The 24476-nt window shown below is 37.3% G+C and overlaps 1 protein-coding gene across 3 annotated transcripts in view; it reads left to right on the top strand.

Moving 5' to 3' along the window:
* The window catches only part of SSH2 (slingshot protein phosphatase 2), a 312067-nt gene that overhangs the window by 190515 nt on the left and 97076 nt on the right, over positions 1-24476 (top strand). The window contains exon 1 of one of the 3 annotated variants that reach the window (XM_037808536.1): positions 2354-2672. The exons of the other annotated variants lie outside the window; for them this stretch is intronic. Coding sequence (XP_037664464.1) covers positions 2545-2672 — 128 coding nt within the window. The 5' untranslated portion in view covers positions 2354-2544. Of the gene's footprint in view, positions 1-2353; positions 2673-24476 lie in introns of those variants that run through there. 3 annotated transcript variants of the gene reach the window in all.

Genomic DNA, 24476 nt, shown 5'->3' with positions numbered 1-24476 from the left:
GCTCCCTGGAGCCTTGTCTCCTGCTAGTAGAGAGTAAAGGATTAAATTGAGCTGAAACTAAATTGATTGACATTTTGACATGCTGCAGATTGTGAAAAGAAAGGGAATTTGTTCAATTTTTAAAAACAGACAGTAGCAGAAGAACTAAAGGTGGTCCCGTTTGCAAAGATGATTTAATTTCTTTCTTAAAAAACCAAGAGGCATGTTCTAGCACCATCCCAATTTTCCTATATTACAGTTCAAAGCAAGAATTTAACTTTGAAAAGCTTTTGAAAAGGCCTGGATGGGGGTGTTAAAATAGTCTCCTTAGCTGAATGAGCACTGACAGAGATCTTTTGAGGGGAAACAAAGGACTATGCACTTCTGGGGGCATCACTGTATACATATTTATGAAACCTATATCTCCAGAGTTTTTAAATGCAAGAGTTATTAAGTCTGAACTGAGTAAGAAACGTTTCCTGCTGACTTCTTTTGCAGACAGATACAGATGATTACCATGCCATTATCATTCCTAAACAGCATCATTTAGTGTTGACTTGAATAAAATCCGATCTCTGCTGTGTTGTAAAAGGAACTGGACTCAACTTAACCGCCCTGTTCTAAACTGCCTGCTACCTTATTTTGATCACTGCAGGAGGCTGTGATGAATTATGGCCTGGAAGAAGTTTCAAACTGGCAAGTTTGCCAGATATTTTAAGCAGTTTATTTTTGGGGTGTATCAGCAGATTTTTTCTTACACTTCCATTTGGGTGCCTGCTGACACAGCCTGAATAAATCTCTCAAACATTTTCCTTCTCAGAGATGGATGATGATGATGATAATGCAGTGAACTCAAGATCCAGGCCTTTCGTTAACTCTTCACTAGCCAACTGGTTCCTTCCTATTACCAGATCTCTAGGAAACTTAGATATCTCTTTCCAGCATGAGGTTGCAATATTCCGAGTCCCTCCTTGCCTTGGCTACAGTTTTAAGTTTTATGGAAAGATCAGCTAGCAAAAGAAGTGATTTTGTTTTTAGGCATAGAATTTATAGTTTAGATTATTTCAGTACTAGTATTTTGAAAACTGCCAAACTCACCAAAAACAAACTTATTTCTTCCTGATTCTAGCCTATGTTGAGTCCTAAAATGATTTCTTCCTATGCTAATTTTAGTCTCTTATAATAGGTTAATGAAGTCTTTTTTAAAATTAATTTCTGTCTCAGAAATTCTAAGACAGCTTTATATATATATATTTAGTCAAGTATTCAGAAATGCTAAAAATACTGATGCCTGAAAATATTTGTCCTGATGAAGACTAGAAGGGCAAGAGATAAGGCAGCTAACTTTGAAATGAATTGAATGCTTGCAGCACCATGTTGCATGCTTGGGAGAGAGAAGAAAGATTCTCACTTTACAGAGAGCTGATTCCTGATCAGGTGAAAGCCACTGTTGGAAGGAAGATGGTAAGGGCTTATGTCCATAAAGGCACCAGGGAATACCATTTAGTGGAAAAAGCCCTTAGAAATCCGGAGTCATAAAACCTGGGTTCCTGTTTGATGGACATCACTCACAAGACAGGTCATCTGGCTAGACCCCCAGTGTTCCCACATCTGTCAGATGAGGATATAATCTCTAATCTGCTTTCCTTGCTCAATCTTTTGGCAAAGTAGTTCGCAAACATGGCTGCACATTAGAATCGCTTGAGGAGCTTTGAAAAATACTAACGTCTAGATAACTACCCTCAGATTACGATTTGACTGGTCTAAGGTGTGGACTGACCATGGGGATTTAAAAGGTCTCCACACGTGATTCATGTGTGCAACCAAGGCTGTGAAAGCCTGTGAAGTATAGCTAAGAAAAGTCCTTTATAAAATTATTTACAAGGATTAGCAGATGTTATCGACAGTGTAGATAGGTTTTCTTCCATCATAACTTCAACTATCTCCTTAAAATACACACACACACACATATACACATCTCATTATACATATATAATCTCCGAATTCCTTCAGCCCTTAGCACTGAGGAAGCGCTCGATAAATATTTGTTGCATTTGTGAATATATGGTCGTTAAAAATCAACTTTGAGATCATTCAGAAAATAGGATTTGTTTGACGTACACAGTGTAGAGCCGTTTAAGAGGCACTTTCCGCTGAAACATTCGCCTTAGAGAAATGCCTTTCTGGCCTACCCCGGTTCGCTTCACCCCACCTAAGCGGCGGCGACTTGGGGCCGACCCTTGGCCCCCTGGCGGGAATGCGGGCTGCGGGATCCGCGTGGGCGCCGCGAGCTCCGGGGCGGGGCGCCGCAAGGGCAGACCCTCCCGGCTCTCCGGACCCTCCCGGCCCGCCCCCGCTGCGGCGCCCCGCCCCGGACGCGGGTTGGGGCGGGCTGCTGGCTGTGCCTGGCCGCCGGGACTCCAGTGCCGAGCCTCAGGGCTTCGAAGGCTCCCACCGCGCGACCCGGCGTGCCCGGCTCCGCGGCCGGGACTCCGCGCTGCCGGCTCCTGGTGCTCGAGCCGGGCGGGGGCCAGGATGCCGAGCTGCGCGCCTTGAGCCGGCCCCATGATCCCGAGCACGTTGATCCGCGAGAGGACGGTGCCCCCCGCCTGCACCTGCAGCCTCGGTGGCCCCGACATGATCCCCTACTTCTCCGCCGACGCGGTCATCTCGCAGAACGCCATCAACCAGCTGTGAGTGTGCTGCCCACCCCCCCCCCCCCCACTTCCGCGAAAGCTCGAAAAGTTTTCTTTTTAGCAGCTGCTTTCACCAACATCCTGGGGGAGCGAGCGAGCAAGCAAGCGAGGGGTCAATATCGCAGGCTGCGTGCTTGGGGTCTCCGGGGCGTCCAGGGGGTGGTGGAGTGGAGATGTGGGGTAATTCGTGGAGGTAGAAACTGTCCCCAGCAGAAGAAGCCTTTGCGAGAATTCCTGGTAAACGTTGGGGGAATCTGGAAGTGGGGTTGTCCCCGGGAAGTTGTTTCTGGTGACCGAGTGACCGTTGAGTCGTGTGGCATAGGGGAGCGAAGGGCAGTCGCGGTGGAGTCGGAACAGCCGGCCGGAAACGCAAGGGACTCCCCTGCTGGTCCTGCTGGTGACCAAGCTTTCGTTTTGTTTTGTTTTGTTTTTTTTTGTTTACGTATAGATATATAAACATGTATCTATATAGATATATGTTTGCGCGTGACCATAGGTTTCTAGTGCAAGCCCTTCACACAAAGGAAAGCAGTTCATTCTTCTCTCCCGCTGTGTGTAGCCTGGAGTTATTTCAGAGAACTGGACTAAAGTAGTTGGCTCTTTTCATTTTTGCCTCCCCCTGCAGTGTTAGGTGCTCACAACCCAACTGCATACACGCCAACTTCATTCACTTAAGTGCAAGAATTCATGCGCATCGTTAATTCGTCGCTGTTTTTGAAGTCTGTAGATGTTGTTGTCCTTCCCCTCTATTGTGGCTTAGCTGTTTCTGAGAACTGGGTGTTCTCAAATTTGTGGTTACTCTCACCTCACAGTTAGCTATAAAGCTCAGAGTAGAGGAACTCCACCTATTCAAGCTGCATCCTTAAATCAGTGTAGTGACTTACAGTTAGGTAGCAGCAGTTTGGTCTACTTCGTGTATTAGCACTTAACTCCAGAGTGGCTTCAGAGCAGGAGAGTCATCTGCTGAGGTTTTCCTAGATTCCTAGTTCTAAACCACCGCTGCAAGTGATCCTGAAGAACTTTTTAGTGTCCAAGAAGAGACGACTCTGCATTACCTCTTGTTAAAGGGACTGAAAATAGCATTTAAAGTGATTTATAGGTAATGTCACACCTAATTTATTATTTTAATTAATGGTTTGTTCCTACCAAATCAAATTAAACTATTTGAGTGTTCTTTTTTCCTTCTGTTCTCTAGTGGTGGAGCCGCTATAGAAGCAGCCAAAAAAAGAAAAAAAAACAATGATTTTCCTTCCCTGTACTGTAAACTCTTCACAGCTGAATAAGCTGCCTTACTTACCGTCCCCCGCCCTGCCAAAAAAAGTAAAAAGACAAATGGAATGAAAGAGAAGGAAAGGAGTGAATAATCTGAAACTGTGAAATTGGGTAACAATCTCAAAATAATAGCATTAACAGTATTTTTTTTTTTTAAGGCAGAACTTCTAAGCTTTTCGGAGGAAAGGAGTTTTGAATCATGCATCCTAGTGTGATCTAAAAAGCGCAGATTTCTTTTCCTACTAATTAGTGTTTTTGAGTAAATCATTTGACTTAAGTTTCAACTGTAAAATGGGAATACAGGGTTCCTACCCCAGAGGATCATAAGAGATCATATATTTAGTAATTCTTTGCAAACTGTGAAGTACTGTACAAAAATGAGTTAATTGAAATGAAATAATAATGAATAGCTGCCATTTATAGACCACTTGTACATTATTGAATCATCCTAAACCCTAGGAAGTAAGTTGTTCTATTTATAGGTAATGAAGCTGAGGCTTAGAGAAACTGAGTAATAGCTCAAGGCCATATAGATAGTAAGTGACAAAACTATCATTACATCTTAACAACCCTACAAAATTAGTTATTCTGTTTACAGGTAATGAAGCTGAGGCTTACAGAAATTGAGTATTTGCTCAAGGCCATATAGATAGTGACAAAAATATCCTTAGAATACGTATCTGTTGGATACGTAGGCCAGTGCTGTTATCCACTATAAGTAGTTGCCTACATGGAAGGCTTAGGAATTTAACTTCACACATCTTCAGTTTAATGGTGAAAAAGTTATTTGCTGTAATGAGAGTTTTGCTGCTAACACAGACATACTTTTTAAGAAGTTTCAGAGTATTTCTTTTTCGTTTTTGTCTTTTGCCACTTTTTTCCCCCTTGGAACTGAGCCTTGGTAATAACATTGACTTCTTCAAATTTTATTTATTAATATTGTTTTAGAGGTCATATTTATTTAGCATTCATAGTATTGCCCAGTTCATCATCATTAAAAAATCCTTAGAGATCATTCTGAACAGAATCCTAAATTTTATGAACTTAAACATAATGCATTGTTGGCACCTAAGGCAGAAGTTCTTAATTTGGGGTGCATGGACACCTAGAGTTCTATGGCTTGGCTTTGGAAGGTCCATAAACTCCTTGAGATCAGATGAAAATGTTAGGTAGAAAAGCATATTTTTAAATCAGATTCTCAGGGTAATCTGTGATCTCAAAAGAGGTAAAGAATCTCTTCCCTAAAAGCAACTACTGTTCCTAATACCTAATACTGTAAACCTCAGCTGGTGTGGGCATTTCCCTGTGGTGTCAGTATGTGAGTAGCAGTGAGTGGTAGGAGCAACTAACACATTCAGATTTAGGGTCATAAGGAAAGACTGACTTGAAAAAATTGAAATATGTTTTTGTGTGGATGAGGGCAGCAGTACCTTGCCATATGAATATTCTTAGCCCAGTGATTGTCAACCTTGGCTGCACATTAAAATCACATAGATAGCTTTAAGAAATCCTGGTGCCAAAGTCCCACTCTACAGATATTTATTTAATTTATCTGGGGTGCAGTTGAAACACTGATTTTTAACAGTTCTCCAGGTGAGTCTCTTGTTCAGCCAAGATTGAGAACCATGCTTTGGGGTGAAAGAAGATGCAAAAAAGTCATTCCACTAATTTCCTGACTGTATTTCTGTTTTTTTTCTCCCAAAAAATTAAAATTTGTTACCCAAATCTCATAGAACTAGTTGTTTCTGGAAAGCTAGATTTTCCAGTTAGTTGAGGGAGTTCCACAACCTTTAATTAATTATTTTAACTTTTTTTACTTTGAAATAATTTCAAACTTCTAACTTTGACCATTGCAAAAATAATATAAAACCCATACACAGAACTACAACTTATCCTCACCCAGATACCCAGATCCACCAACCTTTAACATTTTGCCATATCTTTCTATCTGTCTATCCATCCATCCATCAACTGTTTTCTAAACATTTGAGAGTGGGTTGTATACATAGTCATCCTTGAACACTTAATACTTCCATGTGCATTTCCTGAGAACAAAATATCCACTTACATAACCACCTTAAGTACTGTTATCAAGCTCAAGAAATTTAACATTGATCTGAATAGTCTATATTCCAGTTTTTTCATATGTCCCAAAAATGTCCTTTTGGGCCTTTTCTCCTTCATTATTAGTTCCAATCCAGAATTCTGGATTGTGTTTAATTGCCATAGTCTTTTTAGTTGCCTTTTTTTTTCCCATTGTGGAAACATAAAAACGACATAAATTTTCCCATCTCATCCACTCCCAAGCATGCAATTCAGTGGGATTAATCACATTCACAGTGTTAACACTACCCTTACCACCATTCATTACTAGAATTTTCTCATCACCCCAAACAGAAACCCTATACCCATTATGCATCAGCTCCCATTACCCCACCTCCCCCAACCTGTAATCAGTTTTCTGTCTCCATGAATTTGCATATTCTGTGTATTTCATGTAAGTGGGATCATACAATGTTTGGCCTTTTGTGTCTGGATTATTTTACTCAACATGATGTCTCAAGGTTTATCCATATTATAGCATATATCAGAACTTCATTCCTTAAGCTGAATAATATTCCTTGGCAGGTACATACCACATTTTGTTTATCCAGTCATCAGTTCATGGACACTTAGGTTGCTTCCACCTTTTGGCTATTGCGAATGCTGCTTTGAATGTTAGTGTACGGGTATGTATTTAAGTCCTGCTTTCAATTCTTTTGGGTATATCCCTAAAGCAGCATTGTCAGGTCATATGGCTGTTCTGTATTTTACTTTTGAGGAACCACCAAACTGTTTTCCACAGTGGCTGCACCATTTTACATTCCCACCAATGTATTAAGGTTCCTATTTCTCCATATCCCCACCAGTTAATTTTACTTTTTTTTTAATGCTAGCCATTCTAGTTGGTGCGAAGTGGTATCTCATTGTGCTTTTGATTTGCACTTCCCTAATGGCTGTTGGTATTGAGCATCTTTTCATGTGCTTGTTGGTCATTTGTATATCTTCTTTGGAGAAATGCCCAAACCTTTATTTTAAACATTTTAGGTTGAATTATTCTAAAATGCCACCTTTATAGTACGTGGAATAATTATGACCTTATGTTAGTGCTTCAGGTTGGAGCTATCATTAAGATCATGACAGGCATCTTGATGTAGTGAGAAGAGCACTGGTGGGGGTTGGGGGGTCACAACAAAATCACCACATAGCTTTATCACCTTGGGTGATTTGGTGGCTTCCATATAATGAGGAGGTTGAAATGTACCATCTATGGTCATCTGAGCTCAAACATCACCTAGTAATGGTCCATGATTCTGGTATTTGGGGGGTTCTTGCTCCTTTTTTATAGTTTTGCCATACCTTCTTTTCTCTTTCTGATTTGTTGTGGGTTTAGAAACCAGATAACAGATTCTATGAGAACTCTGCCAGAGAGTCAAAAATCCTAAGGGTTCTCCTGTTGGAAAAGTGCATGATAACTTTTTGAGTATGTCCTCTGAACACTTAATTTTGGTGATTTTGCAGGTTGTTTCTAATTCCTTCACTTCTGACTGTATTTTATATAGGCAAAATTTGAATAGCTGGAGTATTTATTTTGTTGGGATTATATCATCATTATTAGATTAAGGTCTCTATTTGGAATTGTATAAAACTCACCAAATAATGATGTTATTTTTAACATTTAACATATCAATGAAGAACATTTAAGAAGTGATCAAATTCATTCCAGAAACAAAAAAAAAAAAGTTGTTATAAGTCTTAATCCTACTAGAAAAAAAAGTGTGGGCAACCCAGAAAATAAAACAATTCTGATAAACTTCAGGAGACTTTGATTAGAATGATCAAATGATCATGAAAAGTTCCATACCCTTTAAGAGTCTGTAAAACAAACGTCTGAATTTCAGAAAAATTTGGAAGTCTATGTTATTTTTAGAGAACCAACATTCTATCCCTGAGAATGTCACTGTGTTAAACAAGGGGCCAAGGTGTTCCTCATTATTGTCTTATCAGCAGACAGCTTATCAAGAACTAAGTGGTCATTTTTGGTTCTAAAAAGTTCAAGGAAAGATCAGGAATTACTAGATAAAATGCAGGCAAAGACTGCTATCAAAACAGTGTTCTCACTAATGCAAATGTTAATGGAAAATTATGCGTGGAGGGGGGTATATGGGAACTCTATGCAATTGCTCTAATAAAAATACAACATTGTCCCCATTATGAAGACCTCTGATCAGAAGTCTTGGAACGTAGGCACTTGAGACATTATTTAATTTGTTAATGAGGTTACTGTAAGCTTTTTATTCTTGACCATTGTTTGTATTTACTTGGCTTCATGTAAGTTTTTTTTTTTTTGAGGGTTTTTTTTTTTTAATTAAATTCAGTTTTATTGAAATACATTCACACACCACACAATCCTCCATGGTATACAATCAACTGTTCACAGTATGATAATATAATTATGTGTTCATCAACACAATCTATCTCTGAACATTTTCCTTACATCAGAAAGAACCAGAACAAGAATAAAAAATAAAAGTGTAAAAAGAACACCCAAATCATCCCCCCCATCCCACCGCATTTGTCCTTTAGTTTTCATCCCCATTTTTCTACTCATCCGTACACGGCTTCATGTAAGTTTGGCCTTGCTAGCTGAAAAGCAGTGTGTTCTACAGCTCAGGCTCAACAAACAAGGAAGCATATCAAGGTGATTATCCGAAATGTACCTTTCCATGAAATTGAAAGGTGGAAAAACAGTGCTTTTTAAGTGCTGCGTTACAGTTGTCAAAGTGATTTCACTTGTGTTCAACTGAAATGCTCCTCTCAAACTTCAACTTGCATCAGAATTACCTAGAGGGCTTGTTAAAACACAGATTGCTGCCCCCACTCCCAGAGTTTCTGATCCTATAGGTCTGGGATAGGGCTCAAGAATTTGCATTTTTAACTAGTTCCTGGACGTTGTTAATACTGCCGGTTTGGGAACCACACTTAGAGGACAGCTACCTTAGTGCAACCTTCTAAAGGAGATTGGGCAAATCATCATTCCCATTTTATAGAGTAATGATCTAAAGAAATCAAAATGGTGAAATGATTTGCACAGGGTTGCATGGTTTGTTATTAGCTGAACTGACACTAGATCCAGTGTTTCTTGTATCTGAATCCAGAGCTCTTTGTAGTGCTGTGCTGAACATCCTGTTACCATACATATTTGTGTTCATATGTGAATATTTCTTTAGATGAATTCCAAGAAGTGGAATTTCTGGATCTGTTAGGTATATGTGAAAGTTTTGTATACACATACTTCCAAGTTGCCTCCTTAGAAGGCTTTACGGAACTCTTACTGTTTGCCAAGCACTATTTAACCTTATGAGTTAGGTATTATCCTCTGTTACAGGTGAGAGGTGTAGAGAGGTTGAATAATTTGTCTAAAACTAGAAAGCTAGGATGCAAACTCAGGCAGTCTGACTCTAGAGTCCCTGCTCTTAAATACTTCTCCATCTGCAGTTATGTTATTACTAAAGAAGTTTATTAGTCTTTTGCACTTTTCTTCTGTGATTTACATGTTTGTACTTTTGACCTTTTTCTATTACTATTTTTCCTTTTCTTTTTGATGTTCTGTATGTGTTCTGAATATGTGGCAAAAATACTTTTCTCCTAGCCTATTGCTTGCCTTTTAATGTTGCATCTTATATAAAAAATTTTATTTTTATATAGTCCAATCTTGTTAGTATTTTCTATTACAATTTCAGGGTTTTGTATCTTGCTTTAGAATACCTTTCCCACTCCCCAATACCATAAAAGTATTTTTATATTTTTCTAGTAGGTTTAAAAATTTTAAGTATTTAACTCTTTACAATATTTAGAACATATTTTTATTTATAAGAGTGAGCTAAGGGTCTAACTTTTACTTATTTCCAAATGTCCTGTATTCCAGTTCCATTGTTAAATCCATTCTCACTTCACTGATTTGAAATGCTACATATATCATATACTAAATTGTTATAGATATATGGGGACTGTTTCTGTGCTTTTAAAATCTGTTAATATTTTTCTTTTATACACCAATATACCTCTGATTTGCTTAATATTGAAGTAATGGGTATTTTGATACTTTGTAATAAGGCAAGGCCTCCCTCATTATATTTGTTTGAAAAAGTATGTTGGATAGTCTTGCTTATTTATTTCCCAGATAAATTTTAGAATCAGCTTGTCAGTTTCCATTTTTTAAAAATCCTGTTGGGATTTTGGTTAGAGTTGTACTGAATTAATTTGGGGGAGAATTAACAACTTTACCAAATGAGCCTCCTCCAGTGAGGAATGTGATGTGGATGTCTGTTTATTCAGGTCTTTTAAAATGTCCTTCATTTACATTTTATAGTTTTCCTCATATGGTAGTTACACATTTCTTATTAGGTATATCGTGGGTGTTTCATACAGTTTTTGTTGCTCTTGTGAATGAGGTCTGTTATACCATGATGTTTTCTAATTAGTCACTGCAGGTGTGTAGTAAAACTATTCCTTTTTATATTTGCTTTTCTATCAAGCCATCTTGCTGAACCCTTACTTGGTCCTAATAGAATTTTAATTGATTTTCTTGACTTTTCTACGTTGACGATTATTTTATCTGTAAATGAGTTTTGTCTCTATGAATACGTATAACTCTTTGCTTTGGCTAAGGCCTCTAGTGTAAGGTTAAATAGCAGTGCTAATGGGCTTGTGTTGTTTTCCATTATAAAAGGAATGCTTCTTACGTTTTGTAACATGTTTTGTAAGCTGTAGGTTCTGGCGTAGACCCTTTATCAAATAGAGGGCATTTCCTTCTATTCCTTATTTGTATAAATTTTAAATTAGATGTTGTTATTGAATGCTTTTTTGGCATCTATTGGGATAATATGATTTTTGCACTTTACTGCTAATGCGGTGACTTAAATTGAGTTGCTAAAATTGAGTCATCCTTACATAAATGAGCTACACCCTGTTTGTATTACTCTTTTAAATATTGCTGCATTTGGTTTACCAATATTTTATTTCAGATTTTTGCATTTAGGGGCTAAAATACTTGTTGAACATTTGATGCTTTGTCCAGGTTATGCACGATTTGCATAATAATTTAGTCCTCCGTCTCTTTCTGAACTCTAAAACAGTTCTGTAGCAGGAATTTTTCAAGTTCTACTCCAAGTGTTACAATGTTATGAAACTTATTTCAAAATTTTAGTTTCAATTTCTTTGTTCCCATGAATAAGTGTAATTATCACTCACAGCACTTGTAAAATCTACAGTCTTGTCCTCTATAGAATTGTGCAAACATCATTAGAATAATTGATAATTCAGTGATTGAAGCCTGGCTTCATTTCTGATTTAAGGACTTGTTTTCTCTCCATGGTAGACACAGTTAGCTAAAGAGGCTAACATAAATATCTAAAAGAGACATGAGATGTCTCTTTGAGTTTAAATTACTACTGGCTATTTTTGTGGTTACTGAATAGAGAATGTAGCCTTTAAAAGTGGAATTTTTTTTTTAAGTGGTCAGATTAGTTCACATCTAATGAATCTCCTAGTTGTTATAGCCTTTAAATATGAAGAAAAGGTTAATGACCTTTTGAGTATATAGATGCATTTGTGTTTTCAGTAGCAGTGATAACTTTGTGTGGCTTTACACACAGTGTTTATTTGAAATAAGTAGCGGAGTACTTGGCCTAGAACCAAGGAAAAAAAAACCAACTCTCAACTTTGCCCTTATTGGAACGATGCTTAACGAAGTTACCTAAAGAATAAATCTGCAAAATGAAGATGAACAGGAATGGCAAAGTTGTGCTGTGCTCATTTCAAGATTTCTTGTCAGTTAATCAAGTGAGTTTTTCTCTAAATTACTGTAGTTGGTTTGTGTGTTCATCTATAATCGTCTCTTGAAATTGGGCAGTTTCTTTAGAATTACACTAAGAAACCACTTACCAAAGCCAAATAATTAAGGATTTTGTCAGTGTGTTTCCAAGAGCTTTTAGACTTCATAGTAATAGAGGGGTTCAAGGCTGGCAGATCATCTTGCTCACATCTCTTCTGGGTCTCTGGTAATGTGAGTCCTTTTAATTATCGTTTGTTATGCCACCTTGGGGCTAAAGAACAGTGGTGTAAATACAATCAAATAGGTGTTCCTGAATTCTAAGATGAAGCAAAAAAAAAAAGGATTCTAACTATTTTCACATGGGTTAAATTTAGCTTTGCATTGTTGAATGATGCAGGATGTTACTGCCACTAACATAATTAGCTTTAACTTGAAGAAATTTGCTAAGAACATTAAGGCCTTTTTAGGTGTTCCTGTGATTTGGAAGGATGTAGTCAATGATTTATAAATAGATTGCTAGTGTTGCACACCAAAGGGCAAATTTGGGCTTACCTCCCTTTTTTTGCATTTTGTGCAAATTGAGCAACTCTTGGTGTCTTGTCTTTTTTTTTTTTTTTTTTTTTTTTTTTTGGCATTGATCTGTTTTTAGAGGGTTATGACCCTTCTATGACCCCTCTTTTAGTATCCTGAAGGATTTGACAATCAATAGTTGTGTCTGTTAAAGCAACAGATTTCAGAGGCTTGAATTATTCTCAAAACTTAAGTGTTAGCCAATTTTAGATTTTATTTTTTTAAGTTAAAAAACAGTTTAGGTTTGAAGATATAGAATATATGACTTTCTGGTAATGAATGAAATTATGGCTCAAATTGTTGCTTATATTTGTTTGGGGATATCATCTGACTCATTTCAAAGTACTGTAGAGATCACATTAGAAAATACATGAGAAAGAACTATAAAAATTACAGATATGATTGTTACTGTATTTTCTGTACCTAGTGGTTATTTATCAAGATTAATGATCCATAGCAAAATATTTCAAGCCCTGAGAGTTCTGATCATGGACTTTATATTGCTTATCTTCTGTGGCGACTGTTCTTAAAAATTTATGTCACAGAAGGCTGTTTGTAAGGCTAGGACCACTTTTAGTCCGTCCTGACCCCAGTTATCCACAAGCAAGAAACTAAGCAGGTTCATGAGCTCAGCATCACGTCTTATGTATCTGGTCTCAGCGATTCTCTGAATGTTGAGACATAGAAGCTATTTGATCTCCAAGAGTGCTAAACTGAAGGAGAGTATTTCTGCTTTTTCTTCGTGAATTCTAAATTCTAAATTCTTTAAAAGAGAGCTCTTAAATGAGAGTTTTTTCAGGACCCTTCTCTGTCATGTATCCTTTTAAATTACTTTATTTCTCCTGAAGTTAATATACCTAGTTCTTAAAAACACCCAAACTTTTCATTTTCTATTATCGTATGAAGTTGGGGTGTCTGTGAAAATGGGAACAACTTTTAAGGTAAAATTCTCTTCCTAGAAGATGAATAAAATAAATAGATTCAGGCAGTGAGTAAAACCTAACCTCTTTGAAATTCCTTTGACCAGATTTGTGGAAGCCGTTCTATCAACCCCACTTCTGTGATGTTCATCCCTCCCAACCAAATCTCACACTCATTTCTTCTGGCATCACATTCCCTAAATATTCCCTTTTAAAACCCTTAACAGGTCTCTTGGGTCACATATTCAGAATAACTACTTCCCATTTGTTCTTGTGGCTAACAGTGTAGTGTTTGGAATGAAACAGACCTGACCTCCCATCAAGGTTTTACCACTTCTTAACTATGTGACCTTGAACGTATTATATAAGGACACTAAGCCTTAGTTTCTTCTTCAGTAAACGTAGTTTATAATACTTGTGAGGATTAAATGTAATATTTGTGAAATGTTTAGTGTTTTACTCAGTAAATGGTAACTTATATTTCTGCTATTCTTGCCCTTTTGGTATGAGCCACCTTATAGGAGAAAGAATTATTACACAGAGTGGCACCAAACCTGATGGTAAAAATTCTATAATTTGCATCATTATCATAATTGCACCTATTATGTACATGGAATGGGAGATACAAAGAAATACAAGACATGGTTTCTGTTCACAGTCTATTGAGGAGATAGGACATGTCAATAAAAGGATAAATAAGAGCACAATTTAGTGCTTCCTAAGGGCTAGATTAATGGTGCAGTTGGCGTTATAGGTATTCAGAAGACAGAAAGGTATCATTTACAGAAGTAGGATTTGAGCTGAGGCGCTGATCTTTATTTCTGGCCCTCTTAAAAGTCTTGATTTGTGTAAACAGGGATAAGGGGTACTTATGTGGTGAGAGAAAAAGGAAGGACTACTGAGGCAGATGTTATGGCCATATTATGAATAGTTTCCAGTGAATGACTGCTGTTAATTATTTGGGGTAATAAGGATAATCCATAAAGGCTTTCATGTAGGTGGATGGTGAGCCTATTTTGGGTATATCATATGGGCAGAATTTTTATCAAGTTTTTATGAAGTGTCCACTGGGTACACAGCACAGTAACTAGTGTTTGCAGACTTCACACAGCTTATTTAGGAAGGCTGCCAGTTTTACAAAGCTGTTGCTATTGAATCAGTACCAGTGGCTGAGAGCAGCACAGTGTGAAATCCCCACAGGCAACATAAAAATTCATTAGTGTGTGGCAGGGACTTTATGGGTTTTTTTGTTGTTGTTTGTTTGTTTTAAAGCACATTCAAGTAATCCAAAGCAAAATCTCTTTTTCTGCTTCCTTCAGGTGCTTTAGATACTAATATTACATCAGCATCACATGGTAGGCAAGGTGGTTCCCATGGCGCAGAGGGCTTGTAGTATTTACAGTGGCGCGAGCTGAAGGAGGAGGGGTGTTGCTTGCTGTTTTTCCTTGGTTCTTAATGGCCTGGTTACCATTTTAATGGCCTACTTGCCAGTTAATGTCTCAACTTATTTAGAGTTCTGTAAGTAATGTGCAACATACAACTCCTTGGTTTCTAAGTCAGATACGCATGGAAACAATCCTAGTGCACATGAGGATCTTTTACAATGTAGAAAACCATAGTAAGTTGGAAATTATACATTACTAAAGATCAAGAACTATATAAATGCCATGTTACAGTAAGCCCAAATGATATTGAGTCAAAAAGGAGCCACTTCGGAAACTAAAAACTTAACAAATTGAGCCTTAATTAGACTCTCCTACCCTGAGAGAAATGGCAGACTGTGTGACTAGGTAAGAGAGACTGTATATGTATTTCCATTTAGTGATTCTGCCTAAATTAATTAAAACTCAGTGTAATTTTTCTTCAAATTACAGAAAAACTGAAGAATGTAGACTGGCTATTTAGCTTATCTCTAATTTAAGGATTAACAGTCACTGTTGTTTTAATCATACTTTTTTATTGTTTACCCACTTGGAAGTACTTTAACACATCTGTTGAGAATCTGCTTTAGTCCTGGGTATTACTGTGTTGGGGCTTGTTCATTCCTGTGGCTCTCCTGTAGTCAGTCTCAGTAATCAAGGTAGTCCACTGTGCTGTACCACTGGGATTCTCTCTCCTTGTTTTGTTGCCATTTTAGGTGCTCAGGTGAAATTCTCAGCAAGGCCATATGCTCTGTTTATCAGCAAATGTTGATGTCATAAGAAGAATTTTTTTTATGCTTTTAAAAAAGTGACATCTAGGGGAGGCGCCTGTGGCACTGGGACAACTTGAGGCTGCATCCACAAACATCAGACACTGGCTTCTTCCACTTCTTATCTCTTGGAACATTGTTTTTGGGATTTCTGAACCACCATGTGAGAAGTCTGACCACCATGCTGGAGAGGTCATGGGCAGAGCCCAGCCTTCTAGTCATCCCTTTCAAGGCACAAGACCAGTGAACAAAGCCACCTGGGGCTTCTGAGACCTGATCAGACACCACCAATACTCCATCACATGTCCCCTATTGAGACCACATGGAAAAGAAGAATCACCTAGGCTCTTATAAGTTAGAGGACACTGGAAGAATTGAGCTGAAGAAGGGTAGAATTTTGTTCAGTAAGAACACATACTACCTCCAAGTGGAAATAAAGGCAGCCAGAAAAGACCGTGGCTCACCTTTGGAGGTCCCTGCCACGGAGAACAATCAGGGAGTATAGGAAGAAAGAGCTATACCACATTATTTCTCAGAAATGGATGATGAGATATATGCTATCCTGGATGCAAGGTCAGAGAACTCAGCCAGCAAGTTTTAGAACAGCAGGATTCAGTGATAGATGAGTTGTGATCATGTCTGGAATTCCAGTGAGAAGATCTAGATAGAACTGAATGATTCTAAAGCATCTAATATTAAAAATAGAAAGTCAAATTGAAGTCTTAGAGAAGAAAGTCTGAGAAACAGAAAGAAACTGTGGCCTCCTGGGAGAGAAAAAATGCCCTCAGATCTCAGAAAAGCAGGAGCAAAAGTTGTTTGATGAAGATAAACTGTAAACCCTTGAGACAGTTGTTCTCTAGGAGAATCAGCCCACTGTGCTTAGACTCAAAGCAGACACTGTGAAGTCCCTAAAAAACAAACTGCAATTTTCCAGCCCACCTCCTGCTGTCCCTATGTCTCATTACAATGTATGAAAAAAGGAAAAAACAACCTTTGTTATCCAGGAGCTGGCTTAGTACTCTCAGCTAGGTCCTGGTGCTTTCCTGGTGAACATAAGAATTTCACGGAACGTCAGCATCAGGCAAGACCAGTATGTGGCCATGATGGATCAAGACACAAACAAGTCCACTCCTTAATCATGTCTGAACACACGCAAAACATGAGCATTGTCCAAGCCACAAAATACCAACCATCCGCTTTTCTAGCCTGTAAAGCAAATGCTGCTTCTTTACTAATTACAGCTATACTCTTGCTCTAATCTGACCTCCCTAAAGATAAGTTTTATTAAAATACCAAAGAATCATTCTCACTCCTGACAGCACACAGTCCTGAGCAAACCCACACTTTAACCCACCTCCAAATCAACTAACACAAGTGGAAATCCGATTAATAAGGCATTCTTCACTTTCTTGCTGAAATGCCCCAAGGTTCCACGGTGCTCTTTTCTTGCTGAAAAGAGTAATAAAGCCAATTTTTGTTATTAATAACCAAAAAAAAAAAATACCTAGTGCCTTCTTCATTTAAAATAAAAATCAACAAATAAGTCTTGAATGCCAGTCCTCTTTACGGCAATCTTGTAAGTGAATTTTGGGGAAATTTGCAAATGGAGAGTCCCTTTTTATAAACTTGTCTACCGGTATACACAAAAAAGTTGATAATGTCTTTATTTTTTTACCACCTACTCAGTCTAAGTGTCCTGGTTGCATAATTTGTGGTGGATGGAAATGGTCTTTACTGGCATTTAAAATCAACAAAGCAAAAACTATTGGTTATTTAAAAATATTTTTGCAGATAATGCATGTTTACTATAGAAAAAACAGACAACATTGCAGGGTTCCTCCTTCCCCAAAAAGCGCCACTCTTATTCTTATCTCCCAAAGATATTTATTAACACCTTCCAGGCTTTTTCTGTGTATTGTACCTACTTTTTAAAATGGATTTGTCCTTTGTCTACTGCTTCATAACCTATTTTCACTTTAAGATATTGGTAACATCCTGCTATTGTCTTCAAATGCCTTTCTTTCATATCCTTTTTAAGGATTGTTTGTTTTCTATAGAACTGATTCAAATTCTGCCCTATTGTTGGGCATTTTGGTTGTGTCCAGTTGTTTGTTGTTGGTTTTTTTTTTTTTTTTTTCTTTTTTTTTTTTCAGTTACAAACAAAGCTTCAGTCTTTGCCTAAATCTTTGCACATGTCCCTTAATTGAAATATCCTAAAACTCAGTGCTGGGATTGCTAGGCCATAGGGTGAACATATTTCTAGGACTTTTAATATAGATTGTTAGTTTGCTCACCAGAAAAGTTGTACCAGTCAACACTCCCACCAGTAATTGTAGAAGTTCAGTTATATAGTTCTCCTGAAATGATAAAAAGTAGTATCAAGCTGAATGCATTTTTATCCTTCAATCCATTTCAGCTACTTAGAGACCCAGAAAAGTTGATCTTCTTTCATCTTTTGCTATCAGGACCCTCTTTCATGGCCAAGCACTAGTGAAAAGTGCTTTAATTTATAAGCTGTTCGAGTAGAACTAATGGAAAAGTGAAATAATAGCACACTGATAGTCAAGATGAAGAAATGATCCCAAGGTATTTTTGGAAAGATTAGGAACCAGAATTGCCTGGGGTCATACAGCAAATTAATTCAGACCTTGAACAACATTTCATTGTGTTCTGTTTCAGAAGAGCTAGGCTCATTGGGATTTCCCAAAGTGCTGTCAAACTACTGATATATAGAATTTTTACTGCTTGTGGCTATACTTTTTTTGCTGACCCTATTTCATAGGAGGCAGTGGACATATTTCAGCGTTGAAGAGATTAACTTCTTAGGGAGCAAGCTCATTTAAATTCTTGAAACACAAGTTTCCATCTTTGAGGCCACGTGAATATTGAATATAGGAGAAATAAGAATGTGTGTTTCTTAAAGTTCTTAGGAAATCTTACTTTGAAGCTACTGGCAGATATAACACAAGGAGCAGGTAGCAGACTTACTGAAAAAAAGAAAGGAATGCAGTTCACAGTTGCTTGCCTCTAAAAGAAGCCAAGCTGCTTCCTAAATGAAGTTGTGTTTAAGTCACAGGCAGGGAAAGTGCTTTCAGGGGAAGTTTCACTTTTTGTAGTGGCAGCAGTCCTGGACATGCTGCTGGAACAGAGGATGAGTTCAACACCTTCTCTTCAGATGGTATCTCCGCCCTCAACTCATCTCTTTTACATAATAAGCCTTTGTTCACTGGAGGGTGGACCTCTGTGGTTGGCCTGTCCAACTACTCTGAGAGACAAAAGGTGGACTGATAAGGAGTCCAAAGGTCAAAATGGACTAGCATGGGGTCAGTGTGGCTTTAAGGGGAAAAGCCATCTTTTTGGCCTGGAGGCATCAAATAAAAAACTGAATTGCCGTCTGGGAAATGTTCAATTCATCAGCTTTTCAGCTCTAATGAAAGGAGATCCACCAGCAGTTTCTGTAGTCAGCAGGAGCAGAAAGAGCATGAGTTAATTGAACAGGGTCCTGTTGGCGATTTCACTCGAGAGGTGGTTTCTGTGGGAATGCCACTTTGCATAGTGTGAGATGTAGCAAATCAAAAATAAAGATAAACCATTGTGGCTAGGATCTTTTATTGGGTTTGAGAATTGAAAGTCAGTAGATTAGATACAGATGTCTCAATTACTGGCATCACCTTTTAGCCTGTTATATTAAGATGTGATGGGGCATAAAAATAGAAAAGTGAATTGGAAAACAACAGGCAAATAACATTTGTATTTCTAATTAGGGCTAACATTTTGAAATTAACTTGTCTTTTTACTAAGTATTTTGCTAATTCAGAATTCAAGGACTACAAATATGTAATCATCAATCTGATTACAGTCTAATTTTTAGTGACTGCCCTTTAAATTAGCATTGGTCCTTGTATACTGAGTCATTGAGACTATAAACTATTGTCCTTGCACTCTAGTAAATGGAAAGACTGGGGGGTGGGTAGGATTGGCTACGTAATTTGCAGGGCCCAGTGCAAAATAAAAATGAGGGGCCTATTGTTAAAAAATTAAGAATTTCAAGAATTTCTACAACAGCAGAATATCAAACCATTCGCAGATTACAGGCACTGAACCTAGTCCTGACTGTGGGATGTGAAATTAAATCTTCCTGGTGTTGGTCAGAGCTCTGATTTTGTTTAAGGAAAGATAATTGATTGAACTAAAAATAGATATACTACATTATAGTTTAAAAAATACTTAGTCCATCAATCCAACATTTGATTCAATTACTCTTCAAGGCAGTTATGGTTTTTCCTTCAGTATATAGTTAAGAAAAGTAAGCCTCAGAGATGTTGAGACTGGCTCAGGGTCAGACAGCTGTAAGTGAAGATCAAGCCTGTGCTTTCTAGTGCCATGTTTTCCCACCACTCCTTTCTGCCTTTACAACTCTACAAGACCAAGGATAAGGTGACAGAATACCTTGCTTTCTCAAGATTAATCTGTTTTATAGAATTTTCTGTCAGTACGCCAAGAATACCTGCTGCAATATAATAATAATAGCAATTAATACTTGATTAGTAACCTATAGTTTGCAATAGGTTAACAGGTTTTCGCTTCCATTATTTCCAATAACACTTAAATTCACCCTGGGAAGTGGATATTTTAGCATCATTTTTAAAGGGAAAAGATTGATATTCAAAGAGATAAAATGACTTAAGCTCACTTAATTACTAAGCGAAATGACTCCAATTCAAGTCTTCTTACTTAATATCCCATGCTTTTTTACTATGCTATATTTGCTCTCATTAGTTCATTTCATTTCTCTATTTAGTAAATATCTATTCATTTACTAAGCATTATTCTAGGCATTGGGAACAAAAAAGTTGCTTTAAAAGGCCAAGTCTTAGCTCTCAGAACTTAACTTTCTTTCTGTATGTGCCAAAACAGAGTCTAGAGAAGCTATTGTAAATAAATAATCAGTGGATGATACATATTATAAAGAAAAAAATAAAGCAGGACAAAAAGATGAAAAGTAAGCCAGGGTGAGAGGTGCTGTTTTAGAGAAAATGGTCAGGAAATTGATAAACAATTATTTGAGCCACAAACTGAAGGAAGGGAACATTTTGTGTAAATGTATGAATCAATTTTTTGGTTTAACAAATAATCCAAACAATATGAAGCCACTGCATTTATGGACATAATGGCGATAGATGAGGATTGCTAACTGTTGTAAACTTTGACCTTTATGGTAACAGTTATTATACCTTGTATTTAATCTCTTTTTCCTGGTAGCATAGATTATAAAATCATAAGATCAATAAAGCGCTAAATCTAGTCATTTCCTGTCATACATAAAGAAATGTTTCTTGTATTGGTGATTTAGATTTCTCACAGTTAGAAGATAAATACTAAAATGGTATGTTCTGAAATGTAAAACCTCATTTACATTGGTCAGATTTAATTTTAATGAATTTCAAAATCTTACCTAAAATCCTTCATTGTACTTAAATCCTGTTATATCTCTGTATGGTAGGGCTACAGTAGATGAACTTTCACCCAAATGCTTGGACATCTTTGTAATATAAAAATGTTTATTGTAGAGGAATTTGCAGAGATAGGGGAGAAAGAGGCAGTGTGATGGGAACAGATAGAGGATCTTTCCATAGGATTTGCCCATTATGTGCTTTAAAAGGCTGGAATCCAAAGTATTAAGAGAAGACAAACCCTTAGAAACTTCCATACTTTATGTGTGTTTTCTCTGGTTTCAGAATTGAGTCAAGCATCCGTCATTCTATGTTTGCCTCTTGTTAAAGCTGAACTGTTATCTGCTAAAAGGGGAGAGGACACTGTCCAGAGGGCAAATTCCCATTGCCCATATTTTCTTTAGAAAAGTTACCAGGTTCCTTTAGTCCTAGTTTAGACTAGGGAGTCTTCAAATTCTCGAAGGAATCTTATGACACCACCCCCTGCCAGTTAAAAACCTGGAAATAGACTGTTTTAAGCATTTTACTTAGGACCCAAGAAAATTATTTTTAAGCTTTTTTAATTTGCTGGTGAGGTTTATTGATCCATTTTAAACAACCACTTACGATTTCTCTCTTTTGGAAGGATTACACGGCCTTTTGCATTCCCTCTCTTTTTTTAGAGTAGATATTCAAAGAATGGTATTTGCTTAAATAAAACATGGAATATTATAATAGAGTTTGAATATTTGTGTTACTCAGCTAATGGTCACAACCCATATGGTGAATGATAAAGAGAAGCAATATTGCTACCCAATATTGGGGTATAGTACATCCAGTGCTTTGAACCATATCCAGGGAGGCATAAATGATTTAAGGTTATTACACTGAAGAAAAAGTTGAGAGATGGACTTCAACAGGAGGTAGGAGAATTGCTAATTGCTTTTAATCCAGGGGCTTATTGAATTAATTATAAAGAACTTGCAGGATTTGGAGACTCAGGACCCCTGCCCTAGGCTTAAGCATTTAATGGAAGGAATGTGTTATTTGTGCTGGGCACTGACAGTCACGGATTCTCCAACCTATTAAGCTATTCTTTGCTACTAAGTCCAATGTCTACAGCCCACCATGTACAGTTGTGAATTTTCAGAAGTGTGAGCAATCAAGTTTTACGTGCCATTTTTGTCTTCTTCCCCTCTTACATTGTTTATTCAGGTCATAATCCAAAGTCTGTTAGGTCTGGGAAAATTTCTGGGTTTTGCATAAAGCCATCAGAAAACTCAGACCAGTTTATCTCTCTTAGAAATTAAACAACCCTATAAAAAAAGAAACATTTATATATCTTAGAATTTTTTCCTCCAGGAGGGTTATTTCATCTTTTCAGTGTCAAGTGAGAATTTTTAGAAATAGTAATTTTTTATTAAGTAGTTTTAATGCAGAGGAAACAAAAAATGGATTTTTTTAATTAAAAATTCATCCTTATTTTTATATTGAGTGATTGATGATGTAGCTTTTAGTTCACAGGTAAATGTTGGAAAATGGATATTCAAGTATAGTGTATAAACTATGTGTTTAGTTGCTTTCTCCTTGGTAGCTATTGTTTAAATATAGCGCTGTTGTAGAAATGTTAAAATATATTTTGAAGAGAAAACAATCATTGAAAATATTGCCTTTTTAGTATTAACTGTTAATCTGAAAAAAAAAATTTTAAGCAAATTCCTCAAACCTCTTCAGTGATACTAGAAAAGTTTTGGGACAACATCCAACATCTGCTTATCTTTCCTGCAGTGGAAATGTTCATAATTGCAATGTGCAGTTTCCTTTGAATGAAGATAAACAGATTTCTGCTTGTTATACTTATTTTTCAGAAGTATGTTTACTGCATTCTTTAAACGTATTCATTTTTTTTTTCTCCTGACAGTTGGGGAGGTTCCAAAAACATCTGGTTTTTATAGGGGTTTACTTAGCATTCTCTTAAAGGCAACTTATTTTTCTTTAAGATATTTCCTCAGACTTTTCTTTTGAATTCCAGATTCTGGGGCCACTTAAAAAAAATATGTTCCACCCAAACAGGTCCCCTCTATTACCTGTAGTACAATGCCCCCAATTTACTTCAGTACCATGGTTATTATAAAATCCATGTTCCCCAAGCTTTTTTTCTTTTTCTTTTTCTTTTTTTTTAATTTTGTAAATGCATTGCTCTTATTTGTCCCCCATTTGGTTCTTTCTTTGCTGGATGCTGAATCCACGAAGCTGTCAGGTAAACTGCTGGAGGACTCTCTCCAACCAGACATTGATATTTTGATATAGTGATGATTCCTGGGTTGAAAACCTTTTTATTCCAGTTTCCAGGAGACCAAACTGCTTAACATTTTCCCCTGTTGACCTGGCCAGCTCTTTGTGTCTAGCTAAGGTATAGCAGGCAGTCCTGGCAAGTTAAAGATACTCACTCCTATGCTTTGGGCACAGCTTTGCCAGGGTTATGTGTGGTAGAAATTATTCTGTATTTTATAGATTATACATCTATTCAGGATGAAATCAAATTCAGCTATTGATTGTTCTCGTGGTATCCAAGGAATGCATCAATACCGTTTGTATCTTTTGCCCTCAATTGAGGTAACAGCCTCACTGCTGTAGATCTAAGCCAGGGACTGATTTTCCTTCTGCTATTAATGGGAATGCATACCTTGTCTAAATATAGCAAGGTGTGGAATTGGCTAGTATGGAGAGAGACAGTAGAATGACCTTAGCTCATGTTGCCTCATTACTAGTGTTGAAATAATATTTAAAGAAACAAGGACACTGTTTTAGTTCTGATTATAGTAACCACCCAGCTCCTTGGTGTCCTTAGGTAAAAAGTTTTCTGCCCTAGACTAAAATATTGGTTTAAAAGCTTAAGTGAATCACTTCAGAAAGCAGCCAGGAGTTTAATTCCATATGAAAACTGCCTAGAGGGTCATTTCTTTTTCTGTTTCATTGACTAAAAGTTAACATTTATTTAGAATGTAAAGGATGAAGCCTAAGCTTCATGTACCTTATGTATTTTAGAAGAATAACTTGCATTTGTATAATCCTAATACTTCCTATTTTTTAGAAAACCTCTGCAAACTTTTGTCTACTAAGAAGAGATATTTTATCCCCAAACATGTGAGACGGCAGACATAGCTAATCCTGTTTTACAGGTTAAATAACTGAGATACGGAGAGGTAAAATGACTTCCAGGGGGCTAAATGAATCAGTAATATAACCAAACAAGTGATTCCAGTACATCACCACCCTTTAGCTCACACAGCCATCTTTCGCCCTCTTTTATGAGTATATAACTACCCAAACATCCTCCCTATTATGAGAATTTCTACGTAAGAAATTCTCCCTTCCCATCTCTTGCTTTTTAATTGACCAACCTTCGTGGTGGTGGTGGAAGGCGGGGGGCACCAGCGGTATTTCCACAAGCAGAAATTTTTCCAGTGGACATAGGGATCCAATGGCTGAATTAAACATTTGATTACTAAACAGAAATGTATAGGGTTTGAAAAGACA

This window comes from Choloepus didactylus, chromosome 18 (genome assembly GCF_015220235.1).
Source record: "Choloepus didactylus isolate mChoDid1 chromosome 18, mChoDid1.pri, whole genome shotgun sequence".
Lineage (NCBI taxonomy): Eukaryota > Metazoa > Chordata > Mammalia > Pilosa > Megalonychidae > Choloepus > Choloepus didactylus.
Note: the sequence above shows the minus strand (reverse complement) of the source record. Positions and strands in the feature narration are given on the sequence as shown.